The sequence below is a fragment of the Rutidosis leptorrhynchoides genome, chromosome 1 (genome assembly GCF_046630445.1).
Source record: "Rutidosis leptorrhynchoides isolate AG116_Rl617_1_P2 chromosome 1, CSIRO_AGI_Rlap_v1, whole genome shotgun sequence".
NCBI classification, from domain to species: Eukaryota; Viridiplantae; Streptophyta; class Magnoliopsida; order Asterales; family Asteraceae; genus Rutidosis; species Rutidosis leptorrhynchoides.
The window spans coordinates 700,921,202-700,936,800 of NC_092333.1; the positions used below are offsets into that span (position 1 = coordinate 700,921,202).

The following is a 15,599-nucleotide window of genomic DNA, read 5'->3' on the forward strand; positions in this document are numbered from 1 at the left end:
AATTGAAGACGCAAACGACCAAAAAGCTTAAAAGTACAAAATACAATCAAAGAGGTTTCAATTATTGATAAGAAACGTCTCAGAATTACAAGAGTACAAGATTCAAAACGCAAAGTACAAGATATTAAATTGTACGCAAGGACGTTCGAAAATCCGGAACCGGGACCAGAGTCAACTCTCAACGCTCGACGCAACGGACTAAAAATTACAAGTTAACTATGTATATAAATATAATATAATATATAATTAATTATATAAATTATATATATATATTATATTTATATATTAAAACCATCGGCAAGAAAGGTTCCAAAATGAGATGAGCTGTAGAAACAAACTCCGCGAGTTGCGGAGTTTGAAGAGAAAGAATACCGCGACTCGCGGAGCTTCCCTGGACAAAAATGCCTATAAAAGCCAACGCATTTTGATCGTTTTTAATCATCTTTTTCCTTCTTCATCATACGTAAATTATATATAATTTTAATTTTAATTTTAATTTTAATTTTAATTTCTAATAATAAGGGTATGTTAGCGAATGTTGTAAGGGTGTAAGTCAAAATTCTGTCCGTGTAACGCTACGCTATTTTTAATCATTGTAAGTTATGTTCAACCTTTTTACATTAATGTCTCGTAGCTAAATTATTATTATGCTTATTTAAAACAAAGTAATCATGATGTTGGGCTAATTACTAAAATTGGGTAATTGGGCTTTGTACCATAATTGGGGTTTGGACAAAAGAACGACACTTGTGGAAATTAGACTATGGGCTATTAATGGGCATTATATTTGTTTAACTAAATGATAGTTTGTTAATTTTAATATAAAGATTTACAATTGGACGTACCTATAAATAACCATATACACTCGATCGGACACGATGGGCGGGGTATTTATATGTACGAATAATCGTTCATTTAACCGGACACGGGAATGGATTAATAGTCTATGGAATTATTAAAACAGGGGTGAAATTATGTACAAGGACACTTGGCATAATTGATAACAAAGTAATAAAACCTTGTTACAGTTTAAGTCCCCAATTAGTTGGAATATTTGACTTCGGGTATAAGGATAATTTGACGAGGATACTCGCACTTTATATTTATGACTGATGGACTGTTATGGACAAAAACCAGATGGACATATTAAATAATCCAGGACAAAGGACAATTAACCCATGGACATAAAACTAAAATCAATACGTCAAACATCATGATTACCGAAGTTTAAATAAGCATAATTCTTTTATTTCATATTTAATTTCCTTTATTTTATATTTAATTGCACTTTTAATTATCGCACTTTTATTGTATTTAATTGCACTTTTAATTATCGTACTTTTTAATTATCGCAATTTTATTTTATCGCACTTTTATTTATCGCAATTTCATTATCGTTATTTACTTTACGCTTTAAATTAAGTTATATTTATTTTTAATATTTTACATTAGGTTTTAACTGCGACTAAGTTTTAAAATCGACAAACCGGTCATTAAACGTAAAAACCCCCCTTTATAATAATAATAATATTACTTATATATATTTGTATTTTTATAAAATAAAACTAATATAGCGTTAAGCTTTGTTTAAAGATTTTCCCTGTGGAATGAACCGGACTTACTAAAAACTACACTACTGTACGATTAGGTACACTGCCTATAAGTGTTGTAGCAAGGTTTAAGTATATCCATTCTATAAATAAATAAATATCTTGTGTAAAATTGTATCGTATTTAATAGTATTTTCTAGTAAAATTTAATAGTATTTTATACCCCTTAGCTTTAACTATCAATAATCAACTGCAGAATGAAACCGTATTCATCGACAGTTTGTTGTCAAAAACCGTTTAAGAATCTGAATTAACAATAATTGATGACCAATGTGGTATTGAAAATCCATACAATAAATCAAGAACGTACCAGACAAAAATTAATCATAGCGCTATCAAACATGTACATTTTGTATTTTAAGATAAATCAAATTGAGAAAAAGATGAGGAAACATACGTCTTATTGAATCGAGAAATCGGATGAATCCCTTGAGAAATCATTGATTAAATCGATTGATCAAATTGATGTAATCGAACATACACCTGATTAAGATTGGGGATCTGTTGTCATCGATTGAGATCGAGTTTTATACCTGACAAAAGGGATACCGTTCGATTTGTAAAAATCTATACATTAATACTATGCACTTGCGAGATTTCTGAGTCGTTTTTGATTGAAAAAATCTGCGATTTTGAGGGTTTGTTTAGTGTGTTTTTGAGAAGAGAGAAGGAGAGAGACGAATTGGAATGAACGGGTTAATTTCTTTTTTTTAATTTTAATAATTGTGGTAAAGTTGTTGTTTGGGACACGTGTCGTTAGTGTTTTTTTTTTAAAGAAAAGCTGCTGTAGTAGAAAATGAATTTACAAGTGGAACTGAAAAGATGCGGTAATTGTCAGTCTGACACATAGGATGTGTAATCACGCTTTATGTGATGTAGGGGATATAACACAAACTTGCTAAAATCGTTCCCCTGTGTTTAGGTACTTTTGCCCAAATCATCCATGTATTCATAAAACTGCATAATACATCCTTAAATGTCAAAATAAGTCCCACATCAGTCCTCACCTTAGAAGTTTTTGACTAGATACATGTGTTTGTGAAATATATTTACCAAACTCATGCATCTTTATAATTAATTAACCCTTACATAATAAAAGAGGTGGGAGTTTGTGTAGTTTTAGTTAAAATCGATTGTAGTTTTGCGTTTGCGTTCACATTACACCCGGTCCCTCAACTTCCGTTATATTTACACAACAGCCCCTAAAGTTTACACTTTCTCAGGGATAAAAAGTGTAAATATATATAATTATATTAAAATAAAAGAAAATAATTCCACCCAAATTTTTTACATACTAAAAGAGGTGGGAGTTTGTGTAGTTTTAGTTAAAATCGATTGTAGTTTTTCGTTTGCGTTCACATTACACCCGGTCCCTCAACTTCCGTTATATTTACACAACAGCCCCTAAAGTTTACACTTTCTCAGGGATAAAAAGTGTAAATATATATAATTATATTAAAATAAAAGAAAATAATTCCACCCAAATTTATAACGGGCCCTATCTTCTCGCTCGGTGCGAGTTAAATTTTTTCGAGATCACCGTTCAACTCGAAAAAAACTCACGAACCCAACAGGACTAACTATACGCGAAACGGACACTTCTCAAAAAACGCTAAACACAACGACAACCCGTATCTTTCCGCTCGCCGCGAGTTAAATTTTTTCGACATGAGCGTCATACTCGAAATAATTTTACAAACAAAACAATAAAAAGTACGTTTGAAACAGACACTTTTTAAAAAACGCTAAAAACAACGACAGCCCGTATCTTCCTGCCCGCCGCGAGTTATATTTTTTCGCCAGCACCGTCAGACTCGAAATAATTTTATCAACAAAACGAAACTAACTACGTTCGAACCGGACATATTTTAAAAAACAGTAAAGACGACAACACCACCAACGACGCTTAACACATAAACCGTTTTCTCTTCTATAAATACATAAAACTACGTTAAATATGAATACGCAGACCAAAAGCCCCCGCTGCATCGCGCGGACCGGACCCGAACTAGTTATATCCATAACTCAAGTACATCCTCTTATCTCTAATTTATACAAGAGACAAGAGATATTCATACGATCAATGATCAATAAAACTATAGATTTACTAAACAAGAAAAACTATACATACGATTAATGATCAATAAAATCACCGATTAACATAAAAAAAAAAAAAAACTTGCATGCAGATCAAATTCAACACTGAATCGCACTGAAAATTATTGAATTGCAAAAATAATAAGTTTAATTGTAGCAAACCTAATTTGGTAATCGAAGAAGCAAAATTGGGGAAAAATGAAGCCGTGAGGGTTTGGAAAATGCACATGTCCTCACATTTATAATAAAAGCATATTCTTTCGGTGATTCAATGTGCCAAGGAAACAACAGGGATGGTTTGAGAAGAATACTGTTGGATTTTTTCATAAGAATTTCCTTTTTTTTTTGTATTTAATAAATTAGAGATAAGAGGATGTACTTGAGTATGAATATATTTTTTAAGATTCATTAGTTTAGTAAATATATTTTACAAACACGTGTATCTAGGGACTGATTTGAGACTTATTTTGGCATTTAAAGATGTATTGTACAGTTTTGTAAACACATTGATAATTTGAACAAAAGTACATAAACATTCTCGGTACTCCCTAATAAATAAGGAAAGGGTTCAACACTTCAACTGTGGGCTCGTGAATTGTTGTTCGTTGATGACTTCGGTTCAGGTGAGAATTTTTTTTTTAAAATTCGGTGGTCTAAGTGATGATTACTTCACGGAAGCAACAACGCGAGGTGCAGGATACCAGGCCGAGAAAGCCGAGCAACCACTCCCCAATGTGCCAATCGCTAGTGCATCTACTGGTCATTGTTGTTGTACTAATGTTATTGTAATATGATAAAGTTTACAGTCAAGTTCACGTTTGAACACTTGTAGTATCGTCAAACAGATTCATATCTCTCAATGTAACAACTCATGTAACACTAAATATCTGGATTTATTTTTCTTTATTTTTAATAATACGTTTTTCGCAAAAAAAAAAAAAATAAAAAAATAAAAAAAAAATTACTCCGTACTAAATAATTATGGGTCCAACGGGTCGGGTTGGTGTATGGGTGAAGCAGGTCGAAAAGAGTGAAAATTTGGTTTTCTGCTGGAACGTGAAAAAGAAGTGGATGGAGAACCATAATTTACGAAGCTCATTTGATTTGTGTATTCTGACTTTTAAACAAAGGGATTTTTATAAAAATAGCTTATCCATTCCAAATTCTCATTCGATGAGGTTTAATATAATATTAAAATTGAGTTAGGGTTTCATCACCAATTCATTTTGCCCCAATTTCGTTTTAAATTAAGGTTTCTGTTGCAAGATATTTGACAAGGCAATGAAGTAGACGAAGGCTGATAAGACAAAGACAAAAAAGGACAAAGCGGGGTCGAGCTAAAATTCATGTGCTCCAAAGCAATCTCCATCTGCGTTCCTCATCTTCATGTAATTACGATTACTAATTTCATTCAAGTTACAAGTTGCACCCATATTTCAATCCAGTATCATTTACAATCACATACCACGTTTATATATGTGCTCTTATGCCCTATAAAATGTGCCCATATTGATTACATTGATAGAGTTTAGGGTTGATAAGTATGGAAAACATTAAACATGCATGGTGGATGTAATAGGTAGAATTAGGTGGCAATTTAATGATGAGATTAGGTGTTGGTTACATATTGTGAAGGTTTCTAGTTTATGATTTGAATTTTACTCACCTAGATCTTTTGACTTAATTAATTCAATCAAACGTTACTCCATGATTTAATGAATCAGTAAGATCAGTTCACTTAATCATACTTAATCATCAATTTGAAACTAACATTTTTTATTATATCATGTATTTAGAGCGTTTGTCTGAATCCGTTGGTTAGCTTTAAAACATCTGTTTGCTTTTTATGAAGTCAATGCGAATTTGAGTGAAAATAACTGGCTCCTTATTTCCATCTTTGCAGGTGCTTTATGCTCATGTAATTACGGGTCCAACTTCTGTTAAATCGTGAGGAAGATATGTAAGGCAAAAATGAGTCTCGACCCTGTGTTTGACCCGATCATTTGACATGTCTAAAAAGCTGCTCCGACCAAAATCTGTTTTGACCCAACCCATTTTGATTCAACCCAAACCCGTTTACACCAATTCCGTTTTCATCCACCCCAACCCGACCCAATTGCCAGAAATAGTAATTACTTAGTCGTATTGAATAAGGTAATTAAAATATACAATATCTTTTTGTGTTACTAGTTGAATTAGAATAATGGTTATTTGGTGTGATGGCCAATTATTTAATTATTTGCTGTAAATTTCTGAAACTTTCAAATCTTGATCTCATTTATTTATATGTCTCTGATCATATCTGATATCTCCATGAGAAGGAAGATATCACATATTACAATAATCACTCGTCTCAAAATTTATAATAGATTTGACTTAAGACATCTTATATTTTCGAACCTTACTCTATGATTTAATGAATCAGAAGCTCGTTAGAGCATCGTTTTGATCTCTGGTTGATGAGTGTTTATTAGTTGTTCGTTACAGATTGCAAAGGAAGTTGGAGTTAAGTGGAAGGCTATGTCTGAATCTGTAAGATCTCTTCACTTAATCCAGCTTATTCATCAAGTTCAAACTACCATTCATTATATTATGTATTTAGAGCATTTGTCTGAACCTGTTGCTAAGCTTAAAACTTCTATTTGATTTCTGTGAAGTTGATGTGAATTTAAGCGAACATAACTGGCTCTTTATCAACACAATAACAAAGTCTGATAAATAGTACCTTGTAACAAATTATATGAATTTTTATATTAATAGCAGCTATTAATATTATTATTAATATTAGAAGGTAACCCCCACTCTTGTCACGTCACCGCTATCCCCAAAAAAACTTCACCATTACAAATAGTCAATTTCAATTTTGTTGTTTCAAATCAATGTTTAATTCTAAAAAAAATATTTAATTAGAAAAACATCAAAATAATGTGATTTGAATGTGTGTGTCGTATAAGCTTATATGTTTTTATTTTGAACGGCAAACACACACACAAATCCATTTTTGTCCACGACGGGACTCAAACTCCCAAACTCAAGGTTTGCGAGTTCCCTTGATACCGCTAGTCTTATATGTACAATAACACCATATTCATTTTATCCTAGCGATATACATAGATATAAGATCATTATCAAAATTTTAAGTCTGCAAAGATAAAATAAGACACGAATTCGTTATTATTCTTAAAAAACAAATGGTGCATTGAAAACGTCAGTTCGTTAGTAGACATGAGTGCTAAATAGGTCTCTAGAGTAAAGAACGGACAAGCAAAAGTAAAAGGAACGGATATAGAATCAAAGGAAGTGGAAGCTAAAGAGTTAGAAAATTAAAGTAAAATAGTAAACAAGAAGTTAGAGTAAAGATTGATAAAAGTAGGTGAGTGGATGGTTTAATAAAGAGACACTCAAGGAAAGCCAACACATAGTTTTGACAGTGGTTGCATGAAGCGAGTTGATCCTCACACACTACTTTTTGATTCATGTACACTTTTGTCTTATAAACTTACAGGTATACCCCTTAATTAATCTATGAAATTAGAACTTATATTATTTATTATTCTAATTATAAAATTAAGTGTATAATAGGTAATTAGGTGTACATAGATAAAAAAGTGGTGTGTGAGTATCACCTTCCATCAATCAAGTTTATTATTTTTATTTTATTGTTTATCAATTAGTATTATCAAAATATCGACGTCGACGGTAGCATATAAATCTTACACACTTTTTATATGAATGTGTAAAATGGAGGCAATATGTGGCCTATCTCAGAGTTCCAAAAATAGAAAAAACATTTGGGCCTACCATGCATTGCATGACCTTTAAATGGATTTTTAATTTGAGTGGCTTTTACTATTATAGTTTAATCAAATTAAACTTAAAATTATATTCAAAGATACAGACGAACGTACTAAAAAAACTTATTTAAAATCACACGGTATAGTTGGTTATTAGATTACATCAAATAATACGGAGGACTTTTCTTCTTCATTTCTGAAAGTTCATTTTGAACAGGTAAATTTTTTGTTTTTTTTAGTTATAAAAGTTTCTATAATCTGCTTCTTCATAATGTCCAAGTCTTGTTAAGAGTAAATTGTTAAATAAAGGAGTCATTACCGATGTCTTAATTTATTATTCTGCTAAAGTCTTTTATTAGATCAACTTTCTTTTTTGACTAGTTAATTATTAGTATCAGGTGGTGTAGTTATTTTGAAAGTTTCAAATTTTTGGGGCTTATTGAAATTGTATTTAGCATACCATGTTTGTCTGCATCCTCATTGGCTTATCTGGTCAAGAAAGTGTAGTTTAATTTTAATTCCGTGTTTGTGTTCACCGTTATAATATATTTCCCATCGGGCGATAACGTAAACACTTTTTTGTTCCGATTCTTCTAGGATAAACAGATAAGATAGAAATCTATATATTTTAAACTACATCAGCAGCAATTATTGTAATAAAAATGGAAAGTTCGTCGAAGGTTTCAGCAAATGAATTTGATCACACTGATATGCTGAATGCTACTTATGATAATTATGGAGGTGTCATTATAGATGTTAAAGACTATATTAACGAAATTGCCTTTGTCATTTTACTTCAAACATCAATCGTTCAATGGAGGCTGCAGGTAAAATTTCATTAATGTAATGTTCTAATTTCCCAACAAATCATATATCATAAGATAAGATGCTTTCATGACATTTGGACTATTCTCTATTTTTATATCTCGTAGGGAAAGAATGGAGTTTGGCTTAAATTACCAATTGAATTTGTGAATCTTGTTATGCCTGCAGTTAAGGTAAACCAATCTTGAATCATTTAAAGAATTTAGTATTTTGCTTGTTATATTTATATAAAAAGGAATAAGCAAGAACGAAAAAAGGAAAATTATGTATTTGGTAACTCATATAGGAAGGATTTTGGTACCATCATGCCGAACCGACATACTTGATGCTCGTGTATTGGATTCCTGAAACTACTTGTACTCTCCCACCAAATGCTTCCCATCGAGTCAGTGTTGCTTCTTTTGTGGTCAATGATAATGCGGAGGTTAGCTTTCTGCATTTATCATTCTTTTTTATAAGATCATTGCAATATAAAGTTGAACTTATATAACTATTGCTACAGTTATTTATCTGAAGTTGAATTTTGCATCATGAATCAGCTTCTTGTAGTTCAAGAAAAAACTGGAGTGTTCAAAAGCTCGGGGGTCTGGAAGTTACCGACCGGTACCGTTGAGGAGGTGGGCCCTGCGATTTTACTTATATATATATATTTTTAAACTCTTACTTTTCTTTTTAACGGGAATTAAGGCCATAGGTTGCATTTAAAGGTGTGAAAAATTTGGTCTCACCCAGTCACCCTCGTAACCTAAGAATTGAACTGCAACCGGATTAGTCTGGAATCAACTAAATTTTGTTTGAACCCCGTTCATTCTTTGTGAAAAAGTGGTATTTGGCTATGTTCTTGGTTCAATATATTGTTAAAAAAATTGCTCCTTGGTTCATCTTGGAACCCAAAGCGAACCTGTCTACTTTTATAAAGTTCTGCTTATAATAGCGTTACTCTGATTGCTTTCGACTTTTTAATCTTCACTGGTATAATAAATGAAGTTTTCTGCTCGCAGGGTGAAGATTTAAGTGCGGCTGCAATCAGGGAAGTGAAAGAAGAAGCTGGAGTATGTATGCTGGATTGTGATTTTAAACTATTTGAATTATTCAATACAACAGCTGGGACCGTTCATTTCTAAACGGGTCTATTTGGGTTATGTTTAATGGGTAAATTGGAAAAGAGTAAAAATATAATTTTAGTAACGTATCTTATACACTATATATATTTTTTTGAGAATTCTAAAAGCATAGGGACAGTAAGTTTTACAAGTCAACCCAACCCGACCTAACCATTTAAGGCTGTACCAAAACTTACCCGTGACAACACATGTCAACCCGCTGATCCCCTTATTTTTTTCATATGTTGATCTATTATAAAACTGTGTTTCTTAATATGTTTCTTGATATTTACAGATTGATACGGAATTCATGGAAGTCCTTGCGTTCAGGTAGTTAAAAGTATACTAAGAATCTAAAATTTGAAATCGTTACGCTTGATGTTTTTTATATCATAAGCTGACCTATGAAGTGTAATACAGGCAAAGCCACAAGTCCTTTTTCAGCAAATCCGATCTAATGTTCGTGTGTATGCTCAAGCCGAAAACATTTAATATTGTGAAGCAAGAATCAGAGATTGAGGCAGCACAGGTAACTACTAACACATGCTATAATCCATTTTGACATACATGATATCTAATCTAACACTTGATCAAAATCATTTTTTTATATGATTATGAAACATTTTTAAAGTATTCTTGCAGTGGATGCCTGTGGAAGAATACGCCAACCAGCCGTTCATAAAACAACACAAATCATTCAACTACATTGCTAAAATATGCATAGCAAAAAAGAATAACAAATATATTGGCTTCTCTCCATTACCTACAGCATCCGCTACATCTGCTAAAAAGAGCTATTTGTATTCAATTTATCAAGACCAGTAATTAGTATATCACTGTGTTTATGTTTACTAAATTTTCGATGGTGTTTGAAGATATGTACTTAATAATTAGTATCTATATATATATATATATTTTGTACCTACTAGGGGTGTCTATCCTTAAAATTGTCGGTCGGTCAACCTGCAAGTTGTCTCTTTGCTGATGTATGTAATTTTGTCATTCTGTTGATGATCATTCTTGTATATCTTCATCTAGGTTGCCACATTGCGTGTTATGTGGCAAAATGATGGGGTCACATGGCGTGTGCTGACGTGTAAGTAGCCGAATATCATGCAGGTGACATGCTAATAAATACTACACATGGACTATTTTAAAACTTGTCTATATTTTTATCATTTTCAAGAAACTACAACACACAAAAAATGATGGATTTGAAGAAGTGTATATTTTTGATTGTTTGTACTAGTAGTTGGTTAGTTTGTAATTCTAATTTAAATGCTTCTGAGAAAGCACAAGATGGTTATGGTGATGGTGTAACATCAGTTACACCACCTGCTGCATGTCAATATCCCTGCAACCCGCAACAACCCGTACAACCGCCACCGCCGCCATCACCACCACGTGGAGGAAGTGCGATTTATGGCGGCCCGCCACCTGCTGTAGGTGCTAATTGTCCGCCAGTGGCTCCTGTTATGTGCTGCCAAAACTCACCTCCTAATCCCATGCCTAATTATGGTGGTTATCCTAATTATGGAAACTATACCGAAAGTTCCAGTTTTTCGTGTACCCCGGGTTATGTTATGCTGATGTTGATTCCTTTTGTCTATGGTTTTGGTGTGTGAAGAAACTATAAAAGTTCTTGCCATGTGTGCTGATATCACCTTCTTGTTTCTTAGTGGAGAAAACTCCATATATTAAAGTTTGAATTCATTTATGTGAAACAAGACTATTCATATTTGATGATACTTATTACTTGGTTTTTTAATGTAGGTGTTATTGTCGCCAAAGGTGCCTAAGATATATACGTTAAAAAATCATAGCTAGAGGTAAGGTACCAACTTTCTTCAAAATCTATGGAAGAAAATTGTTACTTTTATAATGTGTAATGTATATGTATATATATTAATTTATTTTTATTTAATTAATAAATATGAATTATGTCATATACCATATACTATTTCATGTTTAGTGATTGCTTATATCTATATTTATTGAGTTTAATTATAAATATTATTCCTCTCTATTAAGATTTCTGAAATCTATATAAAGATATGAGGACGTTAGTACATCTTCAAACAGTAGGGCCTGTTTGAACCCAATATGTCTATGTTCCATAATGAATCCCTCAATATTTAATCTACGAGCTTCACTAAATAAACAAAGATAGCTAAGACCATTTTCAACTGTGAAGCCCGGTGACGTTGACGTGGACAAATCGGCGTTAGCAGATGAAGATGACCATGGTGACGTTGTGTTGGGCATGGTCTAATAATATTGGTAAAAAAGTAAGCTTTTTGATTTGTCTCTCGTTTGCTTTTGTTTAGGTCTTGGGTCTTTTGGCCCCTTGTATATGTTCTTGGTTCTTAACATATATTTCAAGCTTTCATTAAAAAAAAAAGTTAAAATATGCTTTAATTTCACATCTCAAATTCTACTATTTTTGAGATGATAAAAATATTGACAATTGCCTGTCAAATTAAAAAGGCTGCTTATTGTACATGAAATTTTAAATAACTCCACTCAATACACTTGCAGCATTTTTAAAGAAATACAAATTTGTGAATACTAAACAAACAAAGTGACGAAAAACAATGTCGTAACAACCCATACCTCCACTACCGGAGTTAGCCTTCTAATCTCTCTCTACTGTCACTACAATCATGGCGTAACAACTTTGAGGAACATGTTCATTGTAGATCTAAATTCGTTTAAGATAGATTTCAGATGAATAAAGATCATGTTCAAAATCGCTCAATCTTACAGAGTGTTTGAAGTGAACTACGTTGTTCCTGAACATAAATAAGAAACAAAACCTATTCATTAATCAAATCAACTTCGTTGTTCGTCCTTACTATGTTGCATAATCCTAGAAAATGACAAAGATCTGTAATGTGTTGACGAATATATGGATAAATGACATCTACAACTGATTTAACATGGTGCCCTCAATATAAGGTTAGATTCTATATTTAGCAAAACAACTACGGAGTAACATACATGCAAATTGCACAAGTTCAATTAGCGGTAAAGTAAACACGTATGCATTAACTTTGTTAGCTTCTTTCATGGTCGTGGTCATGTATTTAGAGGTGGCAATGCATACGAAAACAAGTGATGATGTGCTTCTTGGTTGTTAATTACTTATTATACGATTCGTTAATGCATATTTTTTATAAATAAATTTATCTATTAAAAGGATAGATATATTATCAACCTTTAGGGTATATATCATATATGTGCAATTCTATTCTATATTACCGATGATAAATTGATAATAATGTGAAAATCTTAGGCAACTTTAAAACATAAAATGTCAAACAAATGTCTGTCAATGGAGATAAAATATAAAGTGATGTTTCTTTTTATATTTAACAGTTCTTACAACATTTCTGCCAATATAATACGAGTAACAGTTTATAAATAAAATAAAATAAAATGATCACTATAAAGCCAAAAAAAGAAAGAGAAAAATTGTTAGTGCAAATTACATTTTTAAATTCAAAGTGTTTATCACTATACAACCACTACTATAATAGAGTAACAGTTTATAAAACACGATGAGCACTATATACAACCACTAAAAGACAGATAATTGTTAGTACAAGTTACATTTGTAATTCCAAATGTTAATCACTGAAAAATGATGAGTATTACACAACAAAAAAGTTGTTAGCTTTTTCTATCTTTTTTTTTTTTACTTTTACTTTTTTAAATATTTATATTTATAAATTTATAAATATAAACAACCACCCGGCAACCCACTAGCCTTTACTTCCACTACCGCCGGTAAAGCTGCCCGATCTGCCCAAATTACCCTTTCGACTACCCATACCCAAACTCATTTGATAATAACCCGAACCCGAATTATACATTTGATGATGAACCCGACCCATCGTCATATTATTTCCATACATCCCTCCATCATTATTATAACCACTCCCACCATTACCGCCGCCGCCGCCGCCGACGACGGACGATCCATCCATCTCCCCTTGTCTTCCAATCGTCGTTTTATCTCCTTCCATTTCTCTATACTTCGCTAAATAAACTTTCAACGGCTCAACGTATTCTTCAAACCCTAACGTCGTCATCCCCCACAACAAATCGTCACCGTTAATCGTTTTCCGTTTCTCACGCTGACACTTATCAGAAGCTTCACCGGTTATAAAACTAATAAACTCCGATACACATTCTTGAACAGTTTCTTTAGCGTCTTTTGATATCTTCGCGTTCGCCGGTAACGCTTTTTTCATGATCCTGCTGACGTTAGCAATCGGAAGGAATCTGTCTTGTTCTCTTGCTGATAAGTCTCCGCCGGCGTTCTCGTTGTCGGAATCGGCCATTTTGTTCTCCGGGAGATGAAGGGGTTTTGTGAAGTTGTGAAACGAATAAGAGATTAATAACGGTCGTTGGATTGAAGCGACTAATGGTGTGAGGATAGTGACACGTGGCGTAAAAGAGCTGGTTGTTTAATGATAAGAAGAAGGTGACGTGGGACGTGTGGAAGCCGTTGGATTGACAGGCGGGGTCAAGATATTTGGAGGGTTGGATGAAGTTGTTTGTATGAAATCGCACGGGCATCTTGATTGGGGCTGTGGGATTTACATTTACATAAATAGTCCCTCGAGTATATTGCAACTTGTAGAAACTACAAACTTTTAAATTATTTCTCATTAATCATCCTGAACCTCTACTGACATAACTGTGTATTCAAATTTAAAAGGATTTACATTTCTAACTCTTTCTCTAACTACAAGAGATGCTACTGAAGTTTAAATCTGACATATGATACATTACCACCGAGGTTTGAACCTGACATACCAAGATCTCAACTAATAGTCTTTTCCGAGATGGTTGAAATCAAACATATGAATGAGTCATGTATTCTCTCTTTATACTTTAGCGTTCAAAACTTACATATAAAAGTCGATACAAATACATGAATTCTTATGAGATTGTTTAACTCATTAAAAACAAATACTATGCACGATCTTAACCAAAAGATCAAGAAATATGTAAGCTCAAATCAGTTAATAATGAGATTGATTCAATCATCGAATAGGCACCTTGATCCAACCGTTAAGAAAACCAATGCCTAAGATGATAAATGGTGTAGACATGCCGAAAATGATAATGTATGGTAGAGGCGTCTTCATCGGATTCTCTCCTTCTCTTTCCCCTGCCGTTTGCCAATACCTACACATTGCCAATATAAACAATCATTGTTCTCGCGATATTGAGGCCATACAACATTAAGATGAGGTCATGAGTTCAATCCAATTCAGTTTCATTTCCCACTAATCATGAGTTAAGCGATTTTCTCGGTCGATTTTACCCTTTTTTTTATAAATAATCATCAATACAATTTGGGACGAACAAAGAACAATCAATATTCGTCACAAAACATCAAGAGCAGAGTTGCTTACTGTTCCGGCTCCTGTTCTTTGGTAATAAACTTCTTTTTGCCATCTTTACTGACTTCCCCATCTTCACCACCTACACATAACCAAATAACTATCTCTAGAGCAACAAAAGGATCCAAAATAGAATAAAATTAGACTGAAAATAATGATGCAAATAGAAGATGGTTGAAAGTGACATGAACCTAGTTTTGCTTGAAGTTTGAAGCGATGAATTGGCTTTGTTTTTGGAGGGCCGAAGGATGGATATGAAGAGTTTTTTGTAGAGATATAAATTTTAGTAGCTAGTGAAGTTGTAGAATAAGAACAAGAGGAAATGGCAATTTTAGCAGCCATTGTTTGTTGGATTAAGAAAGTGCAGTTGAATTGTGTTTTCTGGTTTATCTAATCTGACAAAGTTTGGATATGAAACTAGTGGTAGTGAAGCCTTGTATCTAATTTACCATTTTCATTTTGTGTATTTTCATGTTATATATGTTTTGGTACAAATCAAAACACATACTCCTAAGATAAATAACTTGAGGAAGGGGGAGTGCCAAAACCAAGACACCAAAATCCAAATTGACCATTCATTTACTCAACTGGTAAAACTATTCTTCTATATTGTATTGTGGTGGAATACTGAACACGGGTTGAAAAAATATATGAATCTTATATTCTGTTAAGTTACTAGTGTTTGGTTGCAAACCAAAGGCTAAATTAAGCGTTTATGAGTATTCGTTTAAACTAGTCCGGAGCAGTCCGCGC

The 15,599-nt window shown here is 32.9% G+C and overlaps 3 protein-coding genes across 7 annotated transcripts; 1 reads left to right on the forward strand and 2 right to left on the reverse strand.

The window, feature by feature from the left end:
• The first annotated feature begins 4,763 nt into the window (after positions 1-4,763).
• Positions 4,764-10,299, forward strand: LOC139886153 (nudix hydrolase 2-like). 5 transcript variants are annotated; one of them, XM_071869900.1, is made up of 12 exons: positions 4,764-4,885; positions 4,974-5,095; positions 5,611-5,667; positions 6,195-6,239; positions 8,099-8,328; positions 8,434-8,499; positions 8,613-8,750; positions 8,866-8,943; positions 9,328-9,378; positions 9,725-9,759; positions 9,850-9,958; positions 10,072-10,299. In XM_071869900.1, exons 5-12 carry the CDS (start codon positions 8,164-8,166, stop codon positions 10,252-10,254), a joined length of 825 nt encoding a protein of 274 aa, XP_071726001.1. In that variant the 5' UTR covers positions 4,764-4,885; positions 4,974-5,095; positions 5,611-5,667; positions 6,195-6,239; positions 8,099-8,163; the 3' UTR covers positions 10,255-10,299. The 5 variants fall into 5 exon arrangements, with proteins under 5 accessions (XP_071726001.1, XP_071725998.1, XP_071726002.1 ...); XM_071869897.1 differs by having other exon boundaries at positions 4,785-5,095; XM_071869901.1 differs by having other exon boundaries at positions 4,785-5,095; positions 10,061-10,254.
• Positions 10,300-12,951: 2,652 nt separating this feature from the next.
• Positions 12,952-14,137, reverse strand: LOC139897022 (nuclear transcription factor Y subunit B-3-like). Its single transcript, XM_071879693.1, has one exon. It carries the CDS (start codon positions 13,773-13,775, stop codon positions 13,194-13,196), a length of 582 nt encoding a protein of 193 aa, XP_071735794.1. The 5' UTR covers positions 13,776-14,137; the 3' UTR covers positions 12,952-13,193.
• Positions 14,138-14,286: 149 nt separating this feature from the next.
• LOC139897108 (uncharacterized) lies at positions 14,287-15,334 on the reverse strand. Its single transcript, XM_071879795.1, has 3 exons — positions 15,038-15,334; positions 14,859-14,928; positions 14,287-14,628 (listed from the first exon to the last, which is right to left on the reverse strand). The coding sequence occupies exons 1-3, from the start codon at positions 15,186-15,188 to the stop codon at positions 14,484-14,486; spliced, it is 366 nt and encodes a 121-aa protein (XP_071735896.1). The 5' UTR covers positions 15,189-15,334; the 3' UTR covers positions 14,287-14,483.
• Between the last annotated feature and the right edge of the window lie 265 nt (positions 15,335-15,599).

What these genes read in the sequence shown, in the direction of transcription:
- LOC139886153 (XM_071869900.1), top strand. Translation starts at nt 8,164, where the DNA reads ATGGAAAGTTCGTCGAAGGTTTCAGCAAATGAATTTGATCACACTGAT. An exon ending in CGACCGGTACCGTTGAGGAG is followed by an intron (nt 8,944 to 9,327) that starts GTGGGCCCTGCG and finishes TTCTGCTCGCAG; the next exon opens with GGTGAAGATTTAAGTGCGGC. An exon ending in AAGTGAAAGAAGAAGCTGGA is followed by an intron (nt 9,379 to 9,724) that starts GTATGTATGCTG and finishes TGATATTTACAG; the next exon opens with ATTGATACGGAATTCATGGA.
- LOC139897022 (XM_071879693.1), bottom strand. Translation starts at nt 13,775, where the DNA reads ATGGCCGATTCCGACAACGAGAACGCCGGCGGAGACTTATCAGCAAGA.
- LOC139897108 (XM_071879795.1), bottom strand. Translation starts at nt 15,188, where the DNA reads ATGGCTGCTAAAATTGCCATTTCCTCTTGTTCTTATTCTACAACTTCA. An exon ending in CAAACTTCAAGCAAAACTAG is followed by an intron (nt 14,929 to 15,037) that starts GTTCATGTCACT and finishes GGTTATGTGTAG; the next exon opens with GTGGTGAAGATGGGGAAGTC. An exon ending in AAAGAACAGGAGCCGGAACA is followed by an intron (nt 14,629 to 14,858) that starts GTAAGCAACTCT and finishes GGCAATGTGTAG; the next exon opens with GTATTGGCAAACGGCAGGGG.